This window comes from Scardinius erythrophthalmus (genome assembly GCF_964197995.2).
Source record: "Scardinius erythrophthalmus genome assembly, chromosome: 3".
NCBI lineage: Eukaryota > Metazoa > Chordata > Actinopteri > Cypriniformes > Leuciscidae > Scardinius > Scardinius erythrophthalmus.
The window spans coordinates 53,581,692-53,604,831 of NC_138223.1; the positions used below are offsets into that span (position 1 = coordinate 53,581,692).

The 23,140-nt window shown below is 45.0% G+C and overlaps 1 protein-coding gene across 1 annotated transcript; it reads left to right on the top strand.

Annotated features, from left to right (window-relative positions):
- The first annotated feature begins 514 nt into the window (after positions 1 to 514).
- On the top strand, positions 515 to 21,285 carry LOC308687451 (adhesion G protein-coupled receptor E3-like). The gene is made up of 11 exons (XM_081360014.1): positions 515 to 993; positions 2,713 to 2,784; positions 2,937 to 3,129; positions 4,092 to 4,211; positions 10,925 to 11,106; positions 11,216 to 11,659; positions 11,737 to 11,969; positions 12,053 to 12,119; positions 12,202 to 12,293; positions 18,990 to 19,140; positions 20,690 to 21,285. The coding sequence occupies exons 3-11, from the start codon at positions 2,961 to 2,963 to the stop codon at positions 20,822 to 20,824; spliced, it is 1,593 nt and encodes a 530-aa protein (XP_081216140.1). The 5' UTR covers positions 515 to 993; positions 2,713 to 2,784; positions 2,937 to 2,960; the 3' UTR covers positions 20,825 to 21,285.
- Positions 21,286 to 23,140: the final 1,855 nt, after the last annotated feature.

A 23,140-nucleotide genomic window follows, 5' to 3' on the forward strand; every position in this document is an offset into this window, starting at 1 on the left:
AAAACGTTCGATTTTGACATCTTAATTTCAAAAGGCTATATCTTAAAAGTGATAAAAGATAGAGACTTTCTGTAAATTAGAGAAATATTAAGGATGACCCAAAGTTTATGTAGGGATTACATTTTCCCATCTAATTTGCATATTATGACGTCATATGGTGGCGGCCATCTTGGATTATAGAATTTTTATGTTTTTTGTTGATGTTTATTTTTTTTTTATTTTTATTTTTTACTGACAAAGACGCACACATCACAAGGACATGAACACACAAAAAAAGAACACATATTGTACACTACTAAATGGTCAGGGAAATAGATAGTAAATCAACAGTGTAATAAATGGCAGACAAAAACAATTGTTGCAGGGCTTTTGCTGTAGAGATAATGACTCCCTATTCATCCAGGTGACATTTCTTGTAGTGTTTCATGGTGTGGTCTTGCGATAGACTATGCATAATAGCCCCTCTGCCCCGTGTCACATCGCCTCTTCTCCTGCTACGAGCAGCAGCGCGCGCAGGCGCGGCCAGATCTGCCTCGCGCGCGCGCCGAATGTGCACAGCTTGGACTACTGTCATTGCGACTCCCCACCCTGCCTCCACGTTGACCCCTAACTGCCCTATGAATACTTCGACCTCGTCTAACATACCCAGTGGCATTAGACAAAGTCTCCACCACAATACTGTCGCCGCGATTGCGGAGGGGCACACGGTCACGGCTAGTGCGGTAAAAATCTCCCGCGGCCGCCTCGTTCCCCACAACACTAACACGCCTGCTAACTTCGCGATGAACACTCCGACCCCGGGAAACATTGTTCCCACCACTGACACTGGGAAAAGGACCATCTAACGTTATATTGGGCAAAGGATTCACCGTTTGTGCTTGATGTAGGGCTATACTTTCACTTTCAGAATCACCGTCATTTTCTGAAGGCAGATAACGTTATTCCCCTTCAGAATCAGGGTCCGCGAATAGAAGACACAACACTTCATTCCGGGTAAGCTTTATTGATGCCATTAGATAATAATAATAATAATATTCTAATGCAAATACTCGCTGATGTTGACAATATTGCTCTGATAAAATGGCTCACTCGCACACAAGCTCCGCTTTTGTTCGCACTGATTCAATGCGCTCTAGCTCGAAGATTTTGTATAGAAGCATGACTTTTTTTGAGTCGGGGATGAAGTATGACATGTCTGCCAACTAGTGGAGGGGAGTTTGAACGAAATTTGACACCCTATTTGACAAAATCGGCCGTTTTATTCAGTGCCGCATCTTGTCGAGTAAACTCGACCGTGGCGCCCAGGGGACACCACATCAGGTGTCTTCAATAATGCTCAATCATCACTCAATTAATCATTTAATTCTCTCATTAACTTTAACACTCTTGAGTAAAAAAATAATAATTTTGGTTTGACATTAAATCAAAAATAATGGTTTTAACTAAATCATAAATACAATTTGAGAAAATCTAAAAAAATTAGCTCTAACAAATTACATCATTTTTTTTTTAAGTTAAACCAAAGTATAATTTTTTTTCAGTGATAGAGGGCGTAACACTTACTTTGAGGCAAAGTGAAAACAGAAGGTATAAACTGAAAATCACAATTTTCCATTGGACCAATGCAAATATATATTTTGAATGAATTGCACTGATGTTTCACTTTTTTCAGTGTTTTTTTTTTCATATTAATTAACTTAAACAAGTGACATGAATGAATGAATGAATGAATGAATGAATGAATGAATGAATAAATAATTCAAGACAAGTAAAATTCTGATTTCATGATCAATATACCTGCCTACATCTGCTGCTGTGTCTGCCAGTGCTTGAGTCATGAGCATAACGTCGCGTGCAGACAATTCGTGCGCAAAGTCATGGTAATGTTAAGCCATGAAACAAAAATTTGATTTGATCAATGATTGATGATTGACATTTAAATCAATGATTTATCCTTTAAATTTAATGATATTCAGAACAGAACAAAAATAAAAAAATAACTATAAACAAGCCAAAACTAAATAATTTAAAGCGAAAGTGAAAGTAAGCGATTCACAATGTATTTGGATGGTAAACTATTCTTTATTATAGGCTTCTTTGTACTTCACTCATGTTCCAATATCGACGGAAAAAATCATCCTTTTCACACGCAAAAATGTGCTTGGAAACATCACAGTGGAGCGGTGCTTACCGTGATCGGTATGAATTGTACTACTGACTATTTAAACAGAGCAGTGTAATTTTTATATGTTAGGTTGACTATTTTATTATTATAGATTTATTACGGCTATAATGAACAGGCTGCGATGTCAAGATTGCAATGCTGGAATGTGTTTACAGTTTGTTTTCAGAAGTTTCAAAGAGTTAGTAAAAGAGTAAAGAAAAAGTTCAAACTTTAACTACGCGTGGTGGGAGGGGGCCCCCAAATCAAATTCTGCTTAGGGCCCCCAAAAGGCTCGGGCCGGCACTGGTTTGGATACAAACACTGTCCACTGTAGCGAGCGAAATACAGAAAAACACCTTTAGAAAAGTATTTTCATTTCCACCAGTAGGTGGCGACAAATGTTTTAAAAAATATATGTCATTGAATCATTTGTTAAAGAAATTCGTTAAAAAACACTGTCTGTGTCTCATTTCAGAGGCACTCAGCATACCCGGTTAAAGTCATCACTCACACATTGTAAAAATCTGTCTTCTCAATTTTGATTTCAGAGTCAGACTGAAAAGCTTCAAAATCTTCTAGAGCAGATTGAGAACATTACAGATCAAGAGCTTACTTTGACTGTAAGTCTTCAACAGAATTTTTTATATATATAAAATCATCAAATCAAATGTAATTGTCAGTTACATGATTGAAATTGCAGGTCTGATTAATTGGCTTTCTTAACATTTACATTTACAGTATTTTTATTTTTTCTTTCTGATCAATAAATTAGACTCCAGTGACAGATGTTTTGAATATGGTCCTCAACACTTCAGGAGAGATTTCAGAGTCTTCATCATCAGTCAGACCAGCTGAACTAACCTCCAACGGAAACCGTGTGTTAAAAGCCAACGAGAAACTCATCTCTACATTGGTGAAGCCGACAGACACACATGACAGTGTCAGTTTTACTCTTGCTGCTGTTGGTGAGTGGAGAAACTGTTATTATTGATGATGAAACTGAGCTTATATATGATATAGTTTATATAGAAATCACCCGCTTCAGCCACAGTCTTAGGGTCTTTTTACACGACACCGTTTTCAACTAAAAATGTAAAACTTTTTATACGTTTTGGCCGTTCGTTTCCACAACAACAAAGAGTCAGTTTGGGTGCCTGAAAATGCAAAGTTTTGAAAACTCAAAGGAAACACTTCTGAGTTTTAATATATTCAGTGTGCAGGTGTTGCAGATGCTATTCAATCTCTCCATATTTCAGTGCCAGACAGGAAGAATTGAACAATTTGCAATGCAGCAAACTTTTATTAAACATGCAATTTATAACTTGTTGCAACTGTCCCCAAACCTATCAGCCATGACACACTTTGACACATGCTAACTATGTCACTAAGAAGTCAACAAAACAATAATTTAAACTAAGTAAGTTGAAATGTTACTTTCATACCTCCAAAACAAGTTTTATTCAATAAATTCAGAAGCAGATGTTGAATATGTCTACTGTCTTCTTGTTGGGGGAAGGGTCTAACTGTGCATCTGCAGTATGAGTGTCATCACTCTAGCTTGTTTCTGATTGGAGAAAAATGACATGTTGCAACCATCCCCTGTCGCAACACTCCCCGGTCTCCTCTACACTAAGATGAATCAACTAAAGATAAAAGAAGACATTACAACTCTCAAGATCTCAGCAGAAGAGAATTAAACAACTCCACAAACAGCATTACCAGCTTCACTTACTTTAACTCTGGGGATTTTGCTGTGTACAAAGTTAACTGATTAGTTCAAACTAGAAATTAGATGAAATAGTTATTTTATTTTAGTCTTTTTATTGTTTTTTTTTTTGTTTGTTTTTTTTCTCTCCACATTTGTGCAGATTGAATCAACTTTAATAAAAATAAATAAATAAACATAACTGTTTATTTTCTAAATCAGAGGTTGAAATCTTCATGGTTGGACCCAGTGTCACCTTAGATAAAATCCTTCGACTTGACACAACAAATTCTTCTGTGGACATCGATCTCATTGGGATCGCCAAGAACAACAATGAAACAAGTATGTGAGATGTGTTTTAATACAACATTTTAAATAATACATTTTTAGAAGATATATCACTAAACCACATTTAACGTACTCGGTTACTAACGTAACCTCGGTTCTCTCTAGAAGAGGGAACGAGTACTGCGTTTTATCAAAACGCTACGGGAAAAGTCTCTTTTCACGAAACACTGAAGCAAAAAATTATCCTTTAATTTTCATATATGTAAAACGCGTTGCGGCAGCAGCAGTCAGCTATGGCGAGACGGCTTGCTCGCTCATTGGCTGCTCTGCGGCAACTGCTTAAGCCTATCGAGCGAGGCCTGAGATGACGTCAGGCCAATGAGGGCGCTTCGCGCCCTCCTCGCCACTTCCCGCCGAAACGGGCGTGGCTTACCTCTATAAAAGGAGCTCGAGAAGGCTGATTCACTTGATTTTGATCGCCGAAGCGAACCAGAGTGAACCGTACGCACGGCAGAGAACGCAGTACTCGTTCCCTCTTCTAGAGAGAACCGAGGTTACGTTAGTAACCGAGTACGTTCTCTTACGAGAGTTCTCTCGTACTGCGTTTTATCAAAACGCTACGGGAACCCCTTGCAAAACGCCGTGCGTGCTGGGATAAAAACACTGATCACCGGAAGCTATTTCAGGCACACAGTGCATAATCACCAGATTGACTCACACAGAGTCAGGGAATAAGGGTGGGAGCCTTAATTCCCTATACTGTAGCGTCGTAGAATAGACATGTCCACAGACGCAAGTATAACATCACATAGACAGGGTAGGGAACCTGAACTAATGTGGGAAATGTGGGTCTTACACAGTTCTGCCCAAGATAGTCGGTAGCGCATTGCGCATGGGTTTCAGTGGTCTGACTAGACGGCTGAACAGATTACACCGACAAAAGCTTAGCCTGTAAGGCGGGAACCTCTAGGTTATAAAACCTGATAAATGTAGACGGAGAGGCCCAGCCTGCCGCCGTACATATATCCTGTAGGGAAATCCCGCTGGACCAAGCCCACGAAGAAGCAACGCTTCTCGTAGAGTGCGCTCTAACTCCCTACGGGCATGGAATGCCCTTGGCAGTATAAGCCAGCGCTATGGCGTCAACTATCCATCTGGATAGACTTTGTTTCGAAACAGCCATTCCTTTGGAACGTCCACTGAACGAGACAAAGAGCTGCTCTGTCTGTCTGAAGACAGCAGAGCGGGACATATAAGCTCTTAAAACCCTAACAGGGCAAAGAAAACTCGAGTCCCCTTCCTCACTCGATGCCGGCAGGGCAGCCAGGGAAATAACCTGAGCCCGAAAAGGCGTGTTGAGGGCTTTCGGCACATAGCCGTGCTTAGGTTTGAGTATGACTTTAGAGTCATTAGGACCAAACTCCAAGCACGCCGGGCTCACAGAGAGCGCGTGCGGATCGCCTATGCGCTTCACTGAAGCGAGAGCCATCAAAAACACTGTTTTGAAAGACAAATGTTTGAGGCTAATAGACTGGATAGGCTCGAAAGGGGCACCTTTCATGGCCGCCAGGACCGTAGAAAGGTCCCACATAGGGACTGAAGGAGGTCTGGGTGGATTCAGTCTCCTAGCTCCCCTGAGGAAGCGGATGACTAAATCATTCCTTCCCAGTGACTGACCCAGCGTTGAACCGGAGAACGCTGAAATAGCCGCCACATACACTTTGAGCGTGGAAGGGGATCTGCCCTTATCCAACAGCTCTTGTAGGAAGGAGAGAACCTCCGTTACCTCACATTCGAGGGGTGAAAGGCTCCGAGCTGTACACCAGCCGGAGAAAACCGACCACTTTGAAGCATAGAGTCGCCTGGTCGACGGCGCTCTAGCCTCCGTGATGGTATTCATGACTCCCTCTGCGAGACCAACGGGTATCCGTTGAGCGCCCACACATGAAGGGACCATAGTTCCAGGTGTGGGTGCCAGATCGAGCCCCTGGCCTGCGAGAGGAGATCTCTCCTCAACGGCACTGGCCATGGAGCGATGTCTGCTAACTGCATCAGAACTGGGAACCATGCCTGGTTCTTCCAGAACGGTGCTACAAGCAGCACTGGGCATTTCGTTTTCCTGACCCGTTCCAACACCTGAGGCAGGAGGAAGATGGGGGGAAAAGCGTATAGCAGGCAGCGCGGCCACTTTTGGGACAGCGCGCTGTCAGTCTTTGAAAAGAATGCGGGGCAGTGAGCGTTTTCGCGGGACGCGAATAGGTCCACCTCCGCTTTGCCGAATCTCTCCCACAACAGCCGGACTGTTTGTGGGTGTAGAGACCATTCGCCCGTAGGAACGTTGTTCCTGGACAGTCTGTCCGGGCCCACATTCAGCAGCCCGGGCACATGTACTGCTCTCAGCGAGCGCAGGTTGTGCTGAGCCCATAGCAGGAGGCGTTTCGCCAACCTGTACAGGGGTATGGAATTCAGACCGCCCTGGCGATTTATGTAGGACACCACTGCCATGTTGTCCGAACGGACTATGACGTGTTGGTCCTTGATGTGGGGACAAAAACACGTCAGCGCGTTGTGCACTGCCAGCATTTCTAGGCAGTTTATGTGTTGGAGCTTTTCCCGTTCCGACCATAGGCCGAAGGACGGTCTGCCCTCGAGCAGCGCTCCCCATCCCGAGGTGGATGCGTCCGTAGACACCATCCTCACCCTCGAGGAAGTCCCCAGGCTTACACCTGATTGGTACCAGTCGTTCGCCATCCAAGGCACCAGGGCTGTGACACAGTCCTGATCGACCTTGAGGCGTAAATGACCGGACACCCACGCTCTGCGCGGAACCCGCGCTTTCAACCAGAACTGCAGCGGGCGCATGCGGAGCAAGCCCAGCCGGAGAACTGACGATGCTGAGGCCATGAGACCCAGCATCCTTTGAAATTTTCTGAGCGGGGTGAAAGCGCCGCGGCGGAAAGACATCGCCGCGCGCTGAATGTTCAGCACGCGCTGTGGCGACAGCCGCGCTGTCATAGACTGTGAGTCCAGAACTATACCCAGAAACGGAATCGTTTGGCTGGGGTTCAGTGAACTCTTCGCCCAAATGACCGTGATACCAAGATTCTCGAGGTGATCGAGTAAAATGGCTCTGTGCTCTATGAGCTGAGATCGTGATTGGGCTAGGATCAACCAGTCGTCCAAATAGTTCAGCACTCGCATGCCTCTGAGTCTGAGAGGAGCGAACGCTGCGTCCATGCATTTCGTAAATGTACGAGGTGCCAGGGACAAGCCGAAAGGCAGGACTGTATACTGGTATGTCTGACCCTCGAAGGCGAATCTCAAGAATCGCCTGTGATGTGACGCTATCTGTATTTGAAAATACGCGTCCTTCAGATCTATCGGCATGAACCAGTCTTCTCGGCGAACATGCGCGAGAATTTTGCTGGTTGCGAGCATTTTGAAACGGCGTTTCACTAATACTCTGTTCAGTTGTCTGAGATCCAGAATGGGTCTGATACCGCCGTCCTTTTTGGGGACTAGAAAGTATCTGCTGTATATCCCCTGTTCGCTTTGAACTCGGGGAACAAGCTCTATCGCCCCTTTGCTTATCAGTTTTGATATTTCGGCGCGAAGTAGGTGTGCTACATTCAGCGGAACCGAAGTTTCGACGCGCGCTGTGAAGCGCGGAGGGCGTCGACAAAACTGTAGCGAGAAGCCTCTCTTTATAATGCCTAAGACCCAGTCCGAAACCCCTGGAAGCGCTGCCCATGCATCTGCATGGTTGGCTAAGGGCCGGATACAGAGCGCGCTCTGTTCGCCGTGCGACAGAGGTGCTATGGGGCTCACAAACATAGGCGTTATGCCTGCGGCATTTGAGGCGGGGGGCGCGCTTAATACAGCGGGCGGAGCGCTCGCCCTTGACCTTACAACAGTGTTTGGCTGAGTGAGGGGGGGCTGCGCGAGTCCCATGGGACTCATGTGTGCGAGTAGATGTGGGCTGTGAGCGGGCACATTTACTGCTTGGGGCGCGCTGCTTGTGTAAGCAGCGCGCGCGCTCACAGGTCTCGTTTTTACAGAGAGCCTGTGATCTGATAGACATAGTGTTCGTGGGCACTGAGTAGTGGGCACTTTTACTATGTGGGGAGCGCAATCGACCTGAGTCGATTTTATTTGCGCGAGCCCTAAGTGCAGGGCTGTGCTTGTGTGTAGGGATGGGCACTGAGAAGTGGGCATCGACACTACATTTATAGCACCATCGGCCGTGGCCGGGACACCAGAAGTACCGTGAGTAAGTGTGGGCGCGGGAGAGCGGGCACAGTTACTGCAATGAGTGCACTGTCTGTCTGAGCAGAGTGAATGCACACAGGTTTCGTCTTTACAGAAACCACAAGGCATGCAGAACATAGTGTTTGTGGGCACTAGGCAGTGGGCACGTTCACTATGTTGCGTGCGTGATCGACCCGAGTCGAATATATGAGCGCGGGCCCTGTGTGAAGGGCTGTGCTAGTGTGTAGGGATGGGCACTAGCAGTGGGCATCTTCTCTACACATATAGCATCATCGGCCGTGCTCGTGGGCAGCAAAAACACGTCTGCAGTTGCCTCTCGGGGAACAAACAGAGTAATTTGCATTCGGCGGCATAAATATTTTCTGCCGGCCGGCCTGGGATTCGAACCTCCGATCACCCGCGCGCAAGTCTAAGAATCTACCACTGGACCACAGTGAAGATACATTGACAAAGTCAGCGCGAGTATTATCCGCACTGGCGTTTGCTTGTCAGGCATGTACCACGTGCTTGTGGGCAGCAAAAAACACGTCTGCAGTTGCCACTCGGGGAACAAACAGAGTGATTTGCATTCGGCGGCATAAATATTTTCTGCCGGTCGGCCTGGGGTTCGAACCTCCGATCGGCCGCGCGCAAATCTAAGAATCTACCACTGGACCACAGTGAAGATACATAGACAAAGTCAGCGCGAGTATTATCCACACTGGCGTTTGCTTGCAGGCCTGTACCACGTGCTTGTGGGCAGCAAAAAACACGTCTGCAGTTGCCACTCGGGGAACAAACAGAGTGATTTGCATTCGGCGGCATAAATATTTTCTGCCGGTCGGCCTGGGGTTCGAACCTCCGATCGCCCGCGCGCAAGTCTAAGAATCTACCACTGGACCACAGTGAAGATACATAGACAAAGTCAGCGCGAGTATTATCCACACTGGCGTTTGCTCGCAGGCATATATACCACGTGCTCGTGGCCAGCAAAAAACACGTCTGCAGTTGCCTCTCGGGGAACAAACAGAGTGATTTGCATTCGGCGGCATAAATATTTTCTGCCGGCCAGCCTGGGGTTCGAACCTCCGATCGGCCGCGCGCAAGTCTAAGAATCTACCACTGGACTACAGTGAAGATACATAGTCAAAGTCAGCGCGAGTATTATCCACACTGGCGTTTGCTTGCAGGCCTGTACCACGTGCTCGTGGGCAGCAAAAAACACGTCTGCAGTTGCCTCTCGGGGAACAGACAGAGTGATTTGCATTTTCAGAACGCCTGCAAAATGCCAGAATGTGAGAAGAGTGGAAATCGCCCAGATTCAGCGGGGCTGAAAACACTCCATTCTCTTTCGCCAGTGACGCGCGGGAACAGTAGAAACGGTGTTCGGTTGCAGGCAAGCGGGTACTACGCGCTCGCTGGCTGCAAAATGCATCTCTGCAGTCGCCTTCAGGGGACTTACAGAGCAAAGCATTGGCGGCATAAATATATATGCCGCCAGACCGGGATCCGAACCCCGGTCTCCCGCGAGGAGAACCTATAATTCCACCACTGAGCCACAGGGGGATACAGGCTTTGAAAGCGGCGTCAACATGTATTCTTCGGCGTTTGCTGGCAGGCAAGCGTGTAACAGACTCACTTGCTGCAATAATATTTCCAGTCGCCGAACAGGGAACTGAGAAATGTGAGAGAAAAGAGGTCAGACCGACCAACGGTGGGACTAAAAACACTCTTTTCTCCTTCGCCGGTGAATGACGCGTGCAGAGGCAGGGTAGCTTTTCTTGTAACGTAAAGAAAAACTAATCCCGCCGTCCGCTTCCAGGAAGGGCAGCCTCGGAAAGGATGCCTGGCGAGTCCTCAGAGTCACCGTAGGCAATTGGCTCGGAGCGAGCGCGAGCGCTGCATGAGAAGGCGTCTTGAAAAAGACGCAGCTCTTTTAGGGGTGAGTGTTGCAGCGAACACACACACACACACACACAGAAAACAGAGCAATATAGCAATAAAGGATATAGGCGTCGGAAAGCGCAGCAGGTACGGCTGTAGAAGGCGGCGTTGGCCAGCGGCTTCGAGGGCTCGTCCCGCTGAAGTGCTTGCTTCGAACGACGCTTGCTTCCGTGATCCAGCGATGCGTGCGCTTCGCTGAAGAGATTAAAATCAAGTGAATCAGCCTTCTCGAGCTCCTTTTATAGAGGTAAGCCACGCCCGTTTCGGCGGGAAGTGGCGAGGAGGGCGCGAAGCGCCCTCATTGGCCTGACGTCATCTCAGGCCTCGCTCGATAGGCTTAAGCAGTTGCCGCAGAGCAGCCAATGAGCGAGCAAGCCGTCTCGCCATAGCTGACTGCTGCTGCCGCAACGCGTTTTACATATATGAAAATTAAAGGATAATTTTTTGCTTCAGTGTTTCGTGAAAAGAGACTTTTCCCGTAGCGTTTTGATAAAACGCAGTACGAGAGAACTCTCGTAAGAGAACTAAAGGTTTTAATGTGTTGAATACAAGTTTCTTCTGTTTCTGTCACACAGGATCAGCTGCTGTGGCTTTCATGAGTTATAACACAATGGAGAATTTACTGAAGCCAGACTTCTTCAACACATCAACTGACACGAATAAAACCATGATGTCCACTGTGATCTCAGTTACTCTTCTCAAAACCACCAACACTAAACTCACCAAACCAGTCAACTTCACCCTCAAACACATCAGAGTAAGAGACTGAAATGTGTTTTTGTCCAACCTGAGAACTGATGAACATCTGAAAACATCTAATATTCAGAGTTATACTATTTTCTGCATGTTCTTTCTTCTTTTTGCAGGAGTTTGACCCCAACGGTTCTCTGTCCTGTGTGTACTGGAATATCAGCGAGTGGATTGTAGATGGTTGTTCTGTTTTAAAGACCAACAGAAGCTACACTGTGTGTTCCTGTGTTCATCTGTCCACATTCGCTCTCATCATGCAAACCAGCCGCCCATCAGAGAACGAGAACATTTATAGTGAAGAATTGAAGAACAGCACAGATTTGGCACTCATGTACTCTGACATGTTTCCTCAGAGCGACTCAAAGCTGGACGTGTTGAATTTGGTGTGTGTGATCGTGGGGTTGGTGTTCTTCAGTTTGACCCTGTTGACCTTTGCCCTTTGTCAGTGGAGTCCTGGAGTGAATAATGTGGCTCGAATCAACCTCTGCGTGAGTCTTCTGTTGGCTCACCTTCTGTTCCTGCTCACACAACAGTTCCTGAGCCTCATACGCCCTCATCAGGTGAGAATGATGAAGGAGCTCTACAGCTCAGCACAGTCTCACTGAGAATCATCATAACCGTCTCTCATGATCTCCAGGTGTTGTGTGCTGTGATATCAGGTGTGCTGCACTTCCTCTTTCTCTCCGGCTTTGTGTGGATGTTCATTGAAGCTGTGCTGCTCTTCATCTGTGTGAAGAACCTATCACAGATCAGCTCCAAAAGGAGGGGCGTGCTTAGGAGTGGATTCCTGTGTGTGATTGGATATACGGTTGCTCTGGTTGTGGTGGCTGTGTCTGCTGGGGTGAATCCTAAAGGCTACGGAAGTGAACAGTGAGTTTAGTTTGAACGACTCAGAGATCAACACCTTCATCCTTCATGTTTGTTCATTTAATTATTTTTCTTCCTCTAAACAGGTGCTGGATTAAAATAGATAAAGGCTTTAACTGGAGTTTTCAGGGACCTGTTTGCGTCATACTAGCAGTAAGCACATTTCTCATCATGACTTTGTATTAAAAGGAAAAGTGATTAAAGATTAATTACTGTTGTTTCTCTTACTGTGCAGTTAAACATGATTCTCTTCATCTACATCATCATCAGTCTGACCTCCACCTTGAAAAATCTGAACGCTGAAGTTTCACATATGAAACGAACCAAGTAACAAACAATATGATTTGAACACTCCATGAAATGTGTATATATATATTGTTATATGCTGCATGTTTCTAGACACCTTTAACCTTATTTTGATTATTCTCAGGTTAGGTAAAGTCAAATGTGTCCTAAATCATAAGCATCTGAATTTTCATCCTCACAATCCACAGGTCAGAAGACTTCTTCATGGTCTGTTCAGCTCACTTTTTTAGAAATCAAAGACTTTTGGCAGGCGAGAGTAGCAAAAGAGTTTCTTAGTTTCAATTAAATATAGTTTTATTGTCTACAGGTTAATTAGTTTACATATACAGTACTAATATATAAAAAAACAAGACAAAACAACATCAAGAGTAAACCGTTTACAAGCGTTGTAACACCGGAGAGGCCATTACGAATCAGCGTCTGCCTTCATCTTCTCCTTTCAGCCTTTTATAGACCATCTGATTTCTTGAGGTCGTCATCTTTGGAAATTCCCTCATAAATGATCAGTCTCTTACAGACAATTTATCCAAATCTAAGTCTTGAGGTGTCATGAGTTCTGGGAATTCATTCCTTTATAAGTCTTTATAAAGCCTTTCGCCTCTTAGTCTTCCTTCTTCAGACTTTTCTTCTTTGCATTCTGCGCTTCGTCCGCAACACATCCGACGGTAATGCTTGCATTTATCTTCTTTCTTTAGCAAAGCTCTTTCTAATACATGTTTTGTTCCTCTTCGTGCTTTTTAATTAATGCTTAAAACATTAAGTGTGGTATGTTTTTCTTTATAAACCACTTTCTTAAAAAAAATATTTTACAATAACAATTGCAGAGTTCCCTTTCGAAAGGGAACTCCCACTGCGTCGAAATGACGCTATGGGAACCGCCTCAGCGTGACCAATGACTGAAGTACCTATAAAAACCCGCCAATCATATTGGCCCGCGTCAGCCATGACGTCATGCTCTGACGCACCCGGGAAGTATAAAGGGAGCGTTCGGAGAAAATGACATCCTCTTTTCGTCTTCAGGGACTGATTTACTGAGTACTTGAAAATGGATAAACCTGCAAAAGCATTTAGGAAGTGTGTTGACCCGTGTGAGAGATGTCTTACACCTGGTGACTTGCACGACCTATGTGTTTGGTGTTTGGGTGAGGAGCACGCGCGCTCTGCTCTCGAGGGGGCGAGGTGCGCGCATTGCGAGAGTCTACCCTTAAGGACTCTTCGTTCTCGTCTGTCCCTCTTCTCGAGGGAGGAGGGACAGTCTTCTTTGCCCCGCGGTTCGGGTCCCTCTCGCGCTGAGGCCGAGAGGAGGCTCAGATCGTGGGGGTCGCAAAGAGACCTCGCTGACGAGTTCGAGAGAGGAGTGAGTCTCTCTCGATCGTCAGCGCGGGACGAGGATGAGCTGCTGGCTGAAGATAACAGCTCTCAGTGCTCCTCTGGTGTTTAACCAAGACGAGCAGGCGGAGCGTGAGGCAGACGAAGATATGTTATATGAGTCTGCCCAGCCCTCCTGCCCCGCGTATGAAGAACCGATGGAGGTGATGGAGCGGGCTGCCGCTAGGCTGGATTTGCCTTGGCAGCGCGTTCAGGAGGGAGCTGCTCGTGGAAGGCTCGACGAGCGCTTTCTCTCTGGCCACACCCCATCAGTCCCTTGGAGCCTTCCATTCCTTCCTGATCTCCATTCTGAGATCGTGAAGGCATGGAAGAACCCGTATTCCTCCCGCATCCATCGCTTCCAAGCGAGGAGTTATTCCAATGTGGAAGGGGTGCGGGAGAACGGGTATGTGTCGATGCCTCTTGTTGAGGATACCTTCGCGAACTATCTAGCGCGGGGGGAGGTATCGACACTAAGAGCTCCAACCCTGCCATCTAAACCTCTTCAGACCACGTCTCGTCTGAATGGCAGGGCATACGCGGCGGCAGGTCAGGCTGGTTCTGCACTGCATACAATGGCCGTATTGCAGGCGTACCAGGCTGATCTGCTGAAGGACCTGGACCAGGGTCAGGGCTTATCACCTGATGCGGTAGCTGAACTGCGCCGCACCACAGACCTGGCTCTCCGGGCCACCAAGCAGACAGCTACGGCTGTTGGGCGTTCTATGGCTGCTATGGTGGTCACGGAGAGGCACCTGTGGGTGAACCTTTCAGGCATCGTGGAGAAAGAGAAATTATTTCTCCTTGATGCCCCGGTCTCGCCCTCTGAACTTTTCGGTACTTCTGTCGAGGCAGTGGTCGGGAAGTTTAGAGAGGCGAGGGTGCGGTCAGCAGCGTATAAATCTTTCATTCCGCGCCGGTCCAGGTCCGCACCCAGACACCCCGGGGGTCCTGGCCCATCTCGCTTTGAGGAGCGCAGACAGGGCCAGCGGGACTCAGTCGCCGCTCGTGCCCCTCCTCTTGGTAGGAGTAGGACCGTGAGACGGCGCGAGGCCAGGAGGAAAAGGCAGGGGGTAAGGAGAGAAGACTTCCAGGGTAATCGTAATGAGAAGCGCCCTGGAAGAGGCAGATAATGGCCATTCTCCCTTTACATGCCCTGCCTTCCCTCTTTCCCCCTGTTTTAAGTGAAACTTCAGGCTCATGTGCTGGACCCATGATGATAATTTTAATCTGACGGTCTGTGTCAAGCTTATTATGCATCTTTGAACGTAGAACAGGCTGTTCCTGTATTGGGAAGTGATATTTTTTGTTATGTTCTGCAAAACTGAGTTTTGGCCTCCGTTCTTCCTTGCAAATAAACGTTTCTGTTTTGTTAAATATGTGGCCTCCGCTATATGGCAGGCCATATTTACCTTAAACTGTGCATAGTGTGCATTAGACTTCCTCTCCTGTGAGAGTCATTTTGCTGAGGTTTACATACGTTTACGCTTTGCAGTTACATCTTTAGAGCCATGAGCCTTGGTAAGATAAGCTAGATTTCCTTGATATATGTGTTAGGCCTCCTCTCCATTGAGAGTCTTCTTGCTGAGGCCACCATATACATAGGTTGGCTTTGATGGATAGATATATGTGTTAGGCTTCCCCTCCATTGAGGGTCATCCTGATGAGGCCTCCATATACACTTTTCTGTCTGTAGCTACCATGCAAACAGCTTTGCAGGTAGAGCTGGGAAGTGGCCCCTCCCCTTTTTGGTAAAAAAAAAACAAAAACAAAAAACTGAACTCTAGGCCCTTCGCTCCCTGAGCTCTGTTAATGTGTGAGTTAGGCTTCCTCTCCATTGAGAGTCATCCTGCTGAGGCCTCCATATATGCAGTGCATGCCTTAGGTTTAGGCCTTCTTGCGAACAGATTGGTAGCTATCATAAGTATGTCTCTCTCTCTCTCTCTCTCTCTCTCTCTATATATATATATATATATATATATATATATATATATATATATATATATATAGTTAGCTATATGTGTTAGGCCTCCTCTCCTTCGAGAGTCGTTTTGTTGAGGCCTCCATATACACTACGTTTGTTGTAGACCTGCCTTGCTTTGGTAGATATGTGTCAGGCCTCCTCTCCACTGAGAGTCTTCCTGCTGAGGCCACCATATACATAGTTAAGCTGTCTATGGTGAGATATGTGTCAGGCCTCCTCTCCACTGAGAGTCTTCCTGCTGAGGCCACCATATTCATAGTTAAGCTGTCTGTGGTTAGATATGTGTCAGGCCTCCTCTCCACTGAGAGTCTTCCTGCTGAGGCCACCATATTCATAGTTAAGCTGTCTGTGGTTAGATATGTGTCAGGCCTCCTCTCCACTGAGAGTCTTCCTGCTGAGTCCACCATATTCATAGTTAAGCTGTCTGTGGTTAGATATGTGTCAGGCCTCCTCTCCACTGAGAGTCTTCCTGCTGAGGCCACCATATTCATAGTTAAGCTGTCTGTGGTTAGATATGTGTCAGGCCTCCTCTCCACTGAGAGTCTTCCTGCTGAGGTCACCATATTCATAGTTAAGCTGTCTATGGTTAGATTGTGTTAGGCCTCCTCTCCATTGAGAGTCTTCCTGCTGAGGCCTCCATATACATAATTAAGTTGTCTATGGTTAGATATGTGTCAGGCCTCCTCTCTGTGAGAGTCTTCCTGCTGAGGCCACCATATTTGTATTTTTTGCCTTTCCTGTTGAGCTCTGCAAAGGTTGAACTTTCACTATTTGTGAAAAAGTTCTGGAGACCATGTGAGTGTGCAGTCTTCCTGCTGAGGCCTCCGCTTCCCTTAGGTCTAAACAGGTTGTTGGCTTCAGCACTAAACGTGATAGCCTCCCTGGTCATAGGGGTCGACTTTGGTCCCCTGAAAGTAGCAGGCCAGAGACCTTTTTGGCTCGGGGCCATACTCCCTTTAAGGAACCCTTCCTGTAGATGTGGTTTCCATGCCTTGAGCTGGAGCTCGGCAGTGGCCCTAGGGAGAGGTGCTACTGTTAGCCTGACGTTTAAGCAGTAGGGGCTTTAACCTTGGGTTATTGTGTTTTTTGTGCTTGTTACACTTAGTTGTTTGGCATCCCCTTAGCATGGTGGCACTGGTATAGACATTCCCATAGCGTCATTTCGACGCAGTGGGAGTTCCCTTTCGAAAGGGAACGTGCTCAGGTTACGTATGTAACCTATGTTCCCTGAGAACAGGGAACGAGCACTGCGTCTCCTTGCCATGCTTCCGGTCTGCTTACTCAGTCCCTTCAGACGAAGAGGATGTCATTTTCTCCGAACGGCCCCTTTATACTTCCCGGGTGCGTCAGAGCATGACGTCATGGCTGACGCGGGCCAATATTATTGGCGGGTTTTTATAGGTACTTCAGTCATTGGTCACGCTGAGGCGGTTCCCATAGCGTCATTTCGACGCAGTACTCGTTCCCTGTTCTCAGGGAACATAGGTTACATACGTAACCTGAGCACGTTTTTCTTCATAAACCACTTTCTTAACCTGTTAAGCTTCACCAGTGCGTCGGCGCACTGAAGCGTTTTTTTTTTATTTAGTTAAAAATTTCTATCAGATTTAATGTTATACATTGACAAACTATACATCATTAAAAAGATATAAGACTCAAGTTTCAGTATTTGACCACTATTGTATTCTGAAAAACTTATAGTGACAGTTATGTCTTAATTTGTGTCAGGAGTTATGAAATGAAAAAATGAGTCGATACCTTTAATATGAATTATGACCGTCAGCCGCTTTCATTCATAAAAAAACTCCCGTGCTGTCGTCATGACAGCGATACACAAAACAACGTCCCTCAGGGCTTTAGCTCAAAAATGTGCAGATTTGGAGAAATATTGATATATTTTCATAAGTTTTCATCAGATTTCTATAGACAGGAATAATATTTATTGAATTTATGCCCAAATGCGTCGATGTAATCATTATGAGCGCTGGACACTGTGATGTATTGTGTTTTCAATCCATACCAACAGCCTGAGGGCGCTACATTCACAATAATAGTCCATTTATGTAACATGAAGAAGAACCATGATCATGTGACAATCCAGGAAGTCTCGAACACACACAAAGCTATCAGAGATCGTTGTTACATGCAGAAAAAAGACTTTTTGAAGACAATAAACATGATTGAAATGATATTTGGTTTACCTGTGTTCTTCAAATAATGTCAGGTATTTCCATAATAATAGATTATATTTATAATGTATTGCTAATCGATATAGATTTTATCATTGTGCAGAATAATAAAAAATATATATTTTCTGTCTGATTTTTTAATCTTAAGCGAAATTATATCACAGAAGATTATTTAAAACACTCTACTTGCGTTATAAATTAAGTCTGAAGCACAAAAATGGTTTTAATCTCATAAATTGTCGTGTATTGATGGTGTGCTAAGCTAACATGCTAGCTAGCTCTAGGTGCACCTGCCACATATTGCAGTTATCCTTTTATAAATTTTTTTTAAATATGCTTACTAAAATGTTTCATTATTCAAGCAGGGCATTTGATCCAGTTTTTAAATGTTAAGTAAGAACTTTGATAAAAGAAATTAGGGATTGAAACCCTATGAATAGCCAGTCGTTAGTAACTATAATGCAGACAAAAGAAATGCATATTTACAGCCATAACCAGGCTGGAGAGGTGTTAATGTGTGCAGGGGGAGACTGAGACTGAATGGGGCTCGTTTGCACCACAAAACAATAGAGACAATATACTGGATAGATGGTTAGAAGATGGCAATAAACATCAGAAGCATCTTTAACGTCAAATCAAAATAAAGTCAACTGACATGGTCTTGAAAAACATGTAACTAAATACAGAGTTTTGGACTTATTATCTTCAGATTTTAAACATAAAATGTTTAGACATGTGGCTTTAGCTGTAGTGCATTTCTAGATTGCTCCAGTGCCAACTTCAATTTTATTTTCATGAGGATGTTTCATAAAAAATAATTTCTAATAACTTTACAAAACTTTGAAGCTATTTATAACAATTTTTTTTCATTATGACAATAATTAATTCTACATTTACAATAAACTGCCAGGTGTCAGCTTTCAAATGAGATCCTACTTGTGCTTTTAGTGCAAAGGGTTCATGAACTGTATCTGTTTAAGTTTGGGTATGTCATTTCTGGGGATTTTTCAAAAGTGGCGTTGCAGCTTAACAGGTTAATAAACGAGTTTCAAGTGTGGTTGATTACAATACAGAAGTGTTCTACAGACAAAAGGCATACTTATAACAGGACAATTGTAGATTTTCCACAACAATATAATCAATAAATATATATGAACTCTCCATCTTTCTCTGCAGGAATATGATATTTAAAACACTGGCTCAGTTTGTGGTTCTTGGTTGCTCCTGGATTCTGGGTTTCTGGAAGGAGCTGGAGATCCTCTTCCTGATCTTGAACTCCCAGCAGGGAACCTTCATGTTCCTGGTCTATTGTGTCCTCAATAATCAGGTCAGACATCAGTACAGACAGTCTACCAGAAAATCATTTCTCACCTACTTTATATTAAAGGGTTAGTTCCCAAAAATGAAAATTAGCCCATGATTCCCTCACCCTCAAGTCATCCTAGGTGTATATGACATTCTTCTTTCAGACGAATACAATCAGAGATATATTTAAAAATGTCCTGGCTCTTCCAAGCTTTATAATGGCAGTGAATGGCCGTTTCTGTTAATAATCCATCCATGATAAAAGTGGGGGGTTAACTGTACGTACACACCACCGCCGACTTGAGCTGCAAAGAAACTCTGGCCGCCCTGTCAAGGACGCTTGTCAAAAAGTACGGGGAAGCTTGTTGACGCTTTGGCCGCTCTGACATAGCAGCATTCTATGTTCAATCATGGGAGGAGAGAAGTGTCACACCATGAAATGTAAACAGAAAAAACAAGCAATATATTGACACACTGCCGGGGCTTTCTCTCTCTCTGCTCGTTCTTATATATGACCTGTCAAGCGCACCCTGTTAAACTGACAGGACTTAAAAACACAGGCAAACTTTCACTCTATGATGGTTAAACTGTGCAATTTATCCGCGAATCAGATGTGTCAAGGGCCGGGGAGCAGCTGGCCCGTACGGTTACTGAATCACAGATTAACTACGATAGCCTACCTATTCTTGACATCGCACATCCTGACTATTGTGGATTCGTACATCGCAATATCGATGCTTAAACGATACATATTGCAGCCCTACTGGTAAGACAAAGACAAATTTGAGTATCTATCAGTACTAGTTAAAAATATTATAAATCATCAACTCTGCCAGCTATTTTATCCCATGCCTCGTTCTTTTGTAACTGGTCCCTAAACAATATCATAAATGATAGGAAACTTTGAGATTGATTGGTTGCTGGCGTTTTGCCGCTGCTTGCCGCTGAAATGCGTCATAGCTCATTACCATAAAGTTGAGCTACTTTCAACTTTCTGATTGACGCTCTGGTCGCTCAAAACTTATTTGTGATTGGTGTTTTGTTTTGCTCTATCTCCGTGTTCGTCATTACGTTGCGCGTCAGGTCAAGGGTCACTCTTTCACTGAAACGGCCATTCACTGCCATTATAAAGCTTGGAAGAGCCAGGACATTTTTAATTTAACTCTGATTGTATTCGTCTGAAAGAAGAATGTCATATACACCTAGGATGACTTAAGGGCGAGTAAATCATGAGCTAATTTTCATTTTGGGGTGAACTAACCCTTTAACCCTTTAGAGCCGGCTGTGTTGTTGCGACACATACCAGCAAGCTGTATTCATTTGACCGTAACTCTTCAACCGTTTGCACTATCAAAACCATTCAAATTGCCCCTGACAGTAGACAACATACACTTTTCAAATCAAAATATGTGAAAAACACCTATTTTAGCTTCAGGTTCTAAAGGGTTAAGTTAATTTTTCATTTCTCATCTTCTAAAATTAAATTCTTGAAAAATAACCTGGACATGTTCTGTGTTTTTGTTTTTTTTTAACCAGAGTTTAAAACTATTTCTCTTCTCATTCTTGTCCAGGTCAGGCAGCAGTACAGAAAGTTCTTCAGATGTCCATCAAGAAACAGTGAAGACATAAGCATCCATATTCAGCGAAGGAAGTGTTATAAAAGTGATTCTGTCGTGACTGTCTCCGTTACAAATTTCACTAGTTAACATGCTATATATTTACAGCGGTCAATACACTTATGTAAATCTATAAATTTCTTTAAGTGCAACATTTCTTTGGTAGATGAACTACCATGATTTTTAGAGGCTTGTATACTGGGTTACACTTTTAATATGCTAAAAAAATAATAAGATAAAGCAATTATTTTTCAGTTTAAAGTGTTTTATTAAAGCAGTGTGATATCTGTAACATTTCAACTTATTTTCTATTAAACAATCTATTCAAAACTCAAAACATATTCATAACTCATAATCTCACAATGCAAAAAGATCCCACAGAAGTATCCCACAGAATTTGTGAATAAAAAAATGTAGTTTCACAATTAAAAACAATAACATAAATTGCCTGTAATAAAACAGAAAAAGGTTCCATATGATTTTGCATAAGAAATGAACCACAATATCAGTAGTCTAAATCATTTATTTTAAATAAATCTAGTATTTGTTACAAATTTGTCCTCTATCTGACTTTGAGCTTTTGAGTTTCTCCCCATATAACTTCTGCATCAAGTGTTGTTTCACATACTTAGAAGAGAGAGGATCCAAGCATCACTTTGAGCCACCACTATATTGGAAATGACTTTTAGTGGCATGTGAGGAAATAACAGGAGGATGCAAGATGCAAGTAAAACTCAGTTTATTAGTAGTGGTCAGATGTAAGACACAGATCAGGGACAAACACTCAGGTGGCAAATGAAGCAGGGACGAGATGGCGATCCGGTGGTGGTGTGGTGATCAGCATGCTCGAGTGAAACAACAGGAACCGTGGAACATCCAGACGACACGAAGAACTGACGAAATCCAGACGAGGAACTAGCAGACGAGGCACGGGAACAGGACACACACCGAGGAACAACCACAACGATCTGACAACATGAGAGGGAAATTACTGGGCATATAAAGGGAACTGGGATTGATGACAGCTGGAGACACTAATCAACACAACGAGTAACCACACCCACACAATTACATTCACACAGACACATCAGCATGAGACAGCCGATTAATGAACCGTGACAGTACCCCCCCCCCCTCCCTAGGAATGCCTCCTGGCGTTCCCAGACAACCTTACCTGTCGATTGTAATCATCGATAAGGGAGTGATCCAGAATGTCTCTAGCAGGTACCCAACTTCTCTCCTCCGGACCGTAACCATCCCAGTCCACCAAGTACTGAAATCCGCGTCCCCTCCGTCTCGAGTCCAGAATGCGATGTACCAAATATGTGGGTTCCCCATCTACGAGTGGCGGCGGGGGGGGGGGGAACCGGGGCAGGCAGATTAATGTGAGAATAAAACACGGGCTTGACTTTAGACACATGGAAGACGGGGTGAATTCTCCTGTACGCAGGAGGGAGTTTGAGTCAGACTGTCACCGGACTAATAATTTTGGTGACAGGAAACGGGCCAATGAATTTGGGAGCTAACTTGTTAGACACGGAACGGAGCAGAATATTCTTGGTAGAAAGCCACACTTTTTGACCCACAACGTAAATGGGAGGCTTTGACCGGTGGCGGTCGGCCTTGGCCTTCATGCGCCCCCCTGCTTGGAGTAGAGTCTCATGGGCTCTAGTCCAAGTACGGCGGCACCTCTGGACGAATGCATGAGCAGAGGGGACCGCGACCTCGGATTCCAGACTCGGAAAAATTGGTGGCTGGTAACCTAAACTACACTCAAATGGCTAGAGGCCCGTGGATGACACTGGTAACAAATTGTGGGCGTACTCCACCATAGAAAGCTGTTGGCTCCAGGACGACGGATTCTTGGCAACCAAACATCGCAACATTCTCTTGAGGTCCTGATTGGCTGACCATGGCCCCCAGTAACTTAAAAATTCTCGCCAAAATTTGGATACGAATTGGGAACCCCTGTCAGAGACCACATCCATCGGGAGGCCATGTAACCAGAAGACGTGATCTATGACTGTGACCGCTGTCTCCTTGGCTGAAGGTAATTTGGGCAAGGGGATGAAATGTGCCGCCTTCGAGAACCGGTCCACTACGGTTAAAACGACCGTCATGCCATTGGAGGGCGGGAGGGCGGTGACAAAATCTAGAGCGATATGGGACCAGGGTCTCGAAGGGACAGGCAGCGGTCGAAGTAACCCATCTGGGGGTTGGTTAGATGTCTTACCAGTGGCACAGACTGAGCAAGCCAACACAAAATCGTGAATGTCGCGAGCCATTAATGGCCACCAGAATCGTTGCTTAACTAAAAAACTGGTTCGAGTCACTCCTGGATGACAAGCCACGTTGGAGCAATGACCCCATCGAATAATGTCGGACCGTAACCCCTCCAGAACAAAC

Excerpts from the sequence above, each read along its gene's own strand:
- LOC308687451 (XM_081360014.1), top strand. The coding sequence starts at position 2,961 with ATGGTCCTCAACACTTCAGGAGAGATTTCAGAGTCTTCATCATCAGTC. Across the intron at positions 11,660-11,736 it reads GCCTCATACGCCCTCATCAG|GTGTTGTGTGCTGTGATATC; the intron begins GTGAGAATGATG and ends CATGATCTCCAG. Across the intron at positions 12,120-12,201 it reads CTGTTTGCGTCATACTAGCA|TTAAACATGATTCTCTTCAT; the intron begins GTAAGCACATTT and ends CTTACTGTGCAG.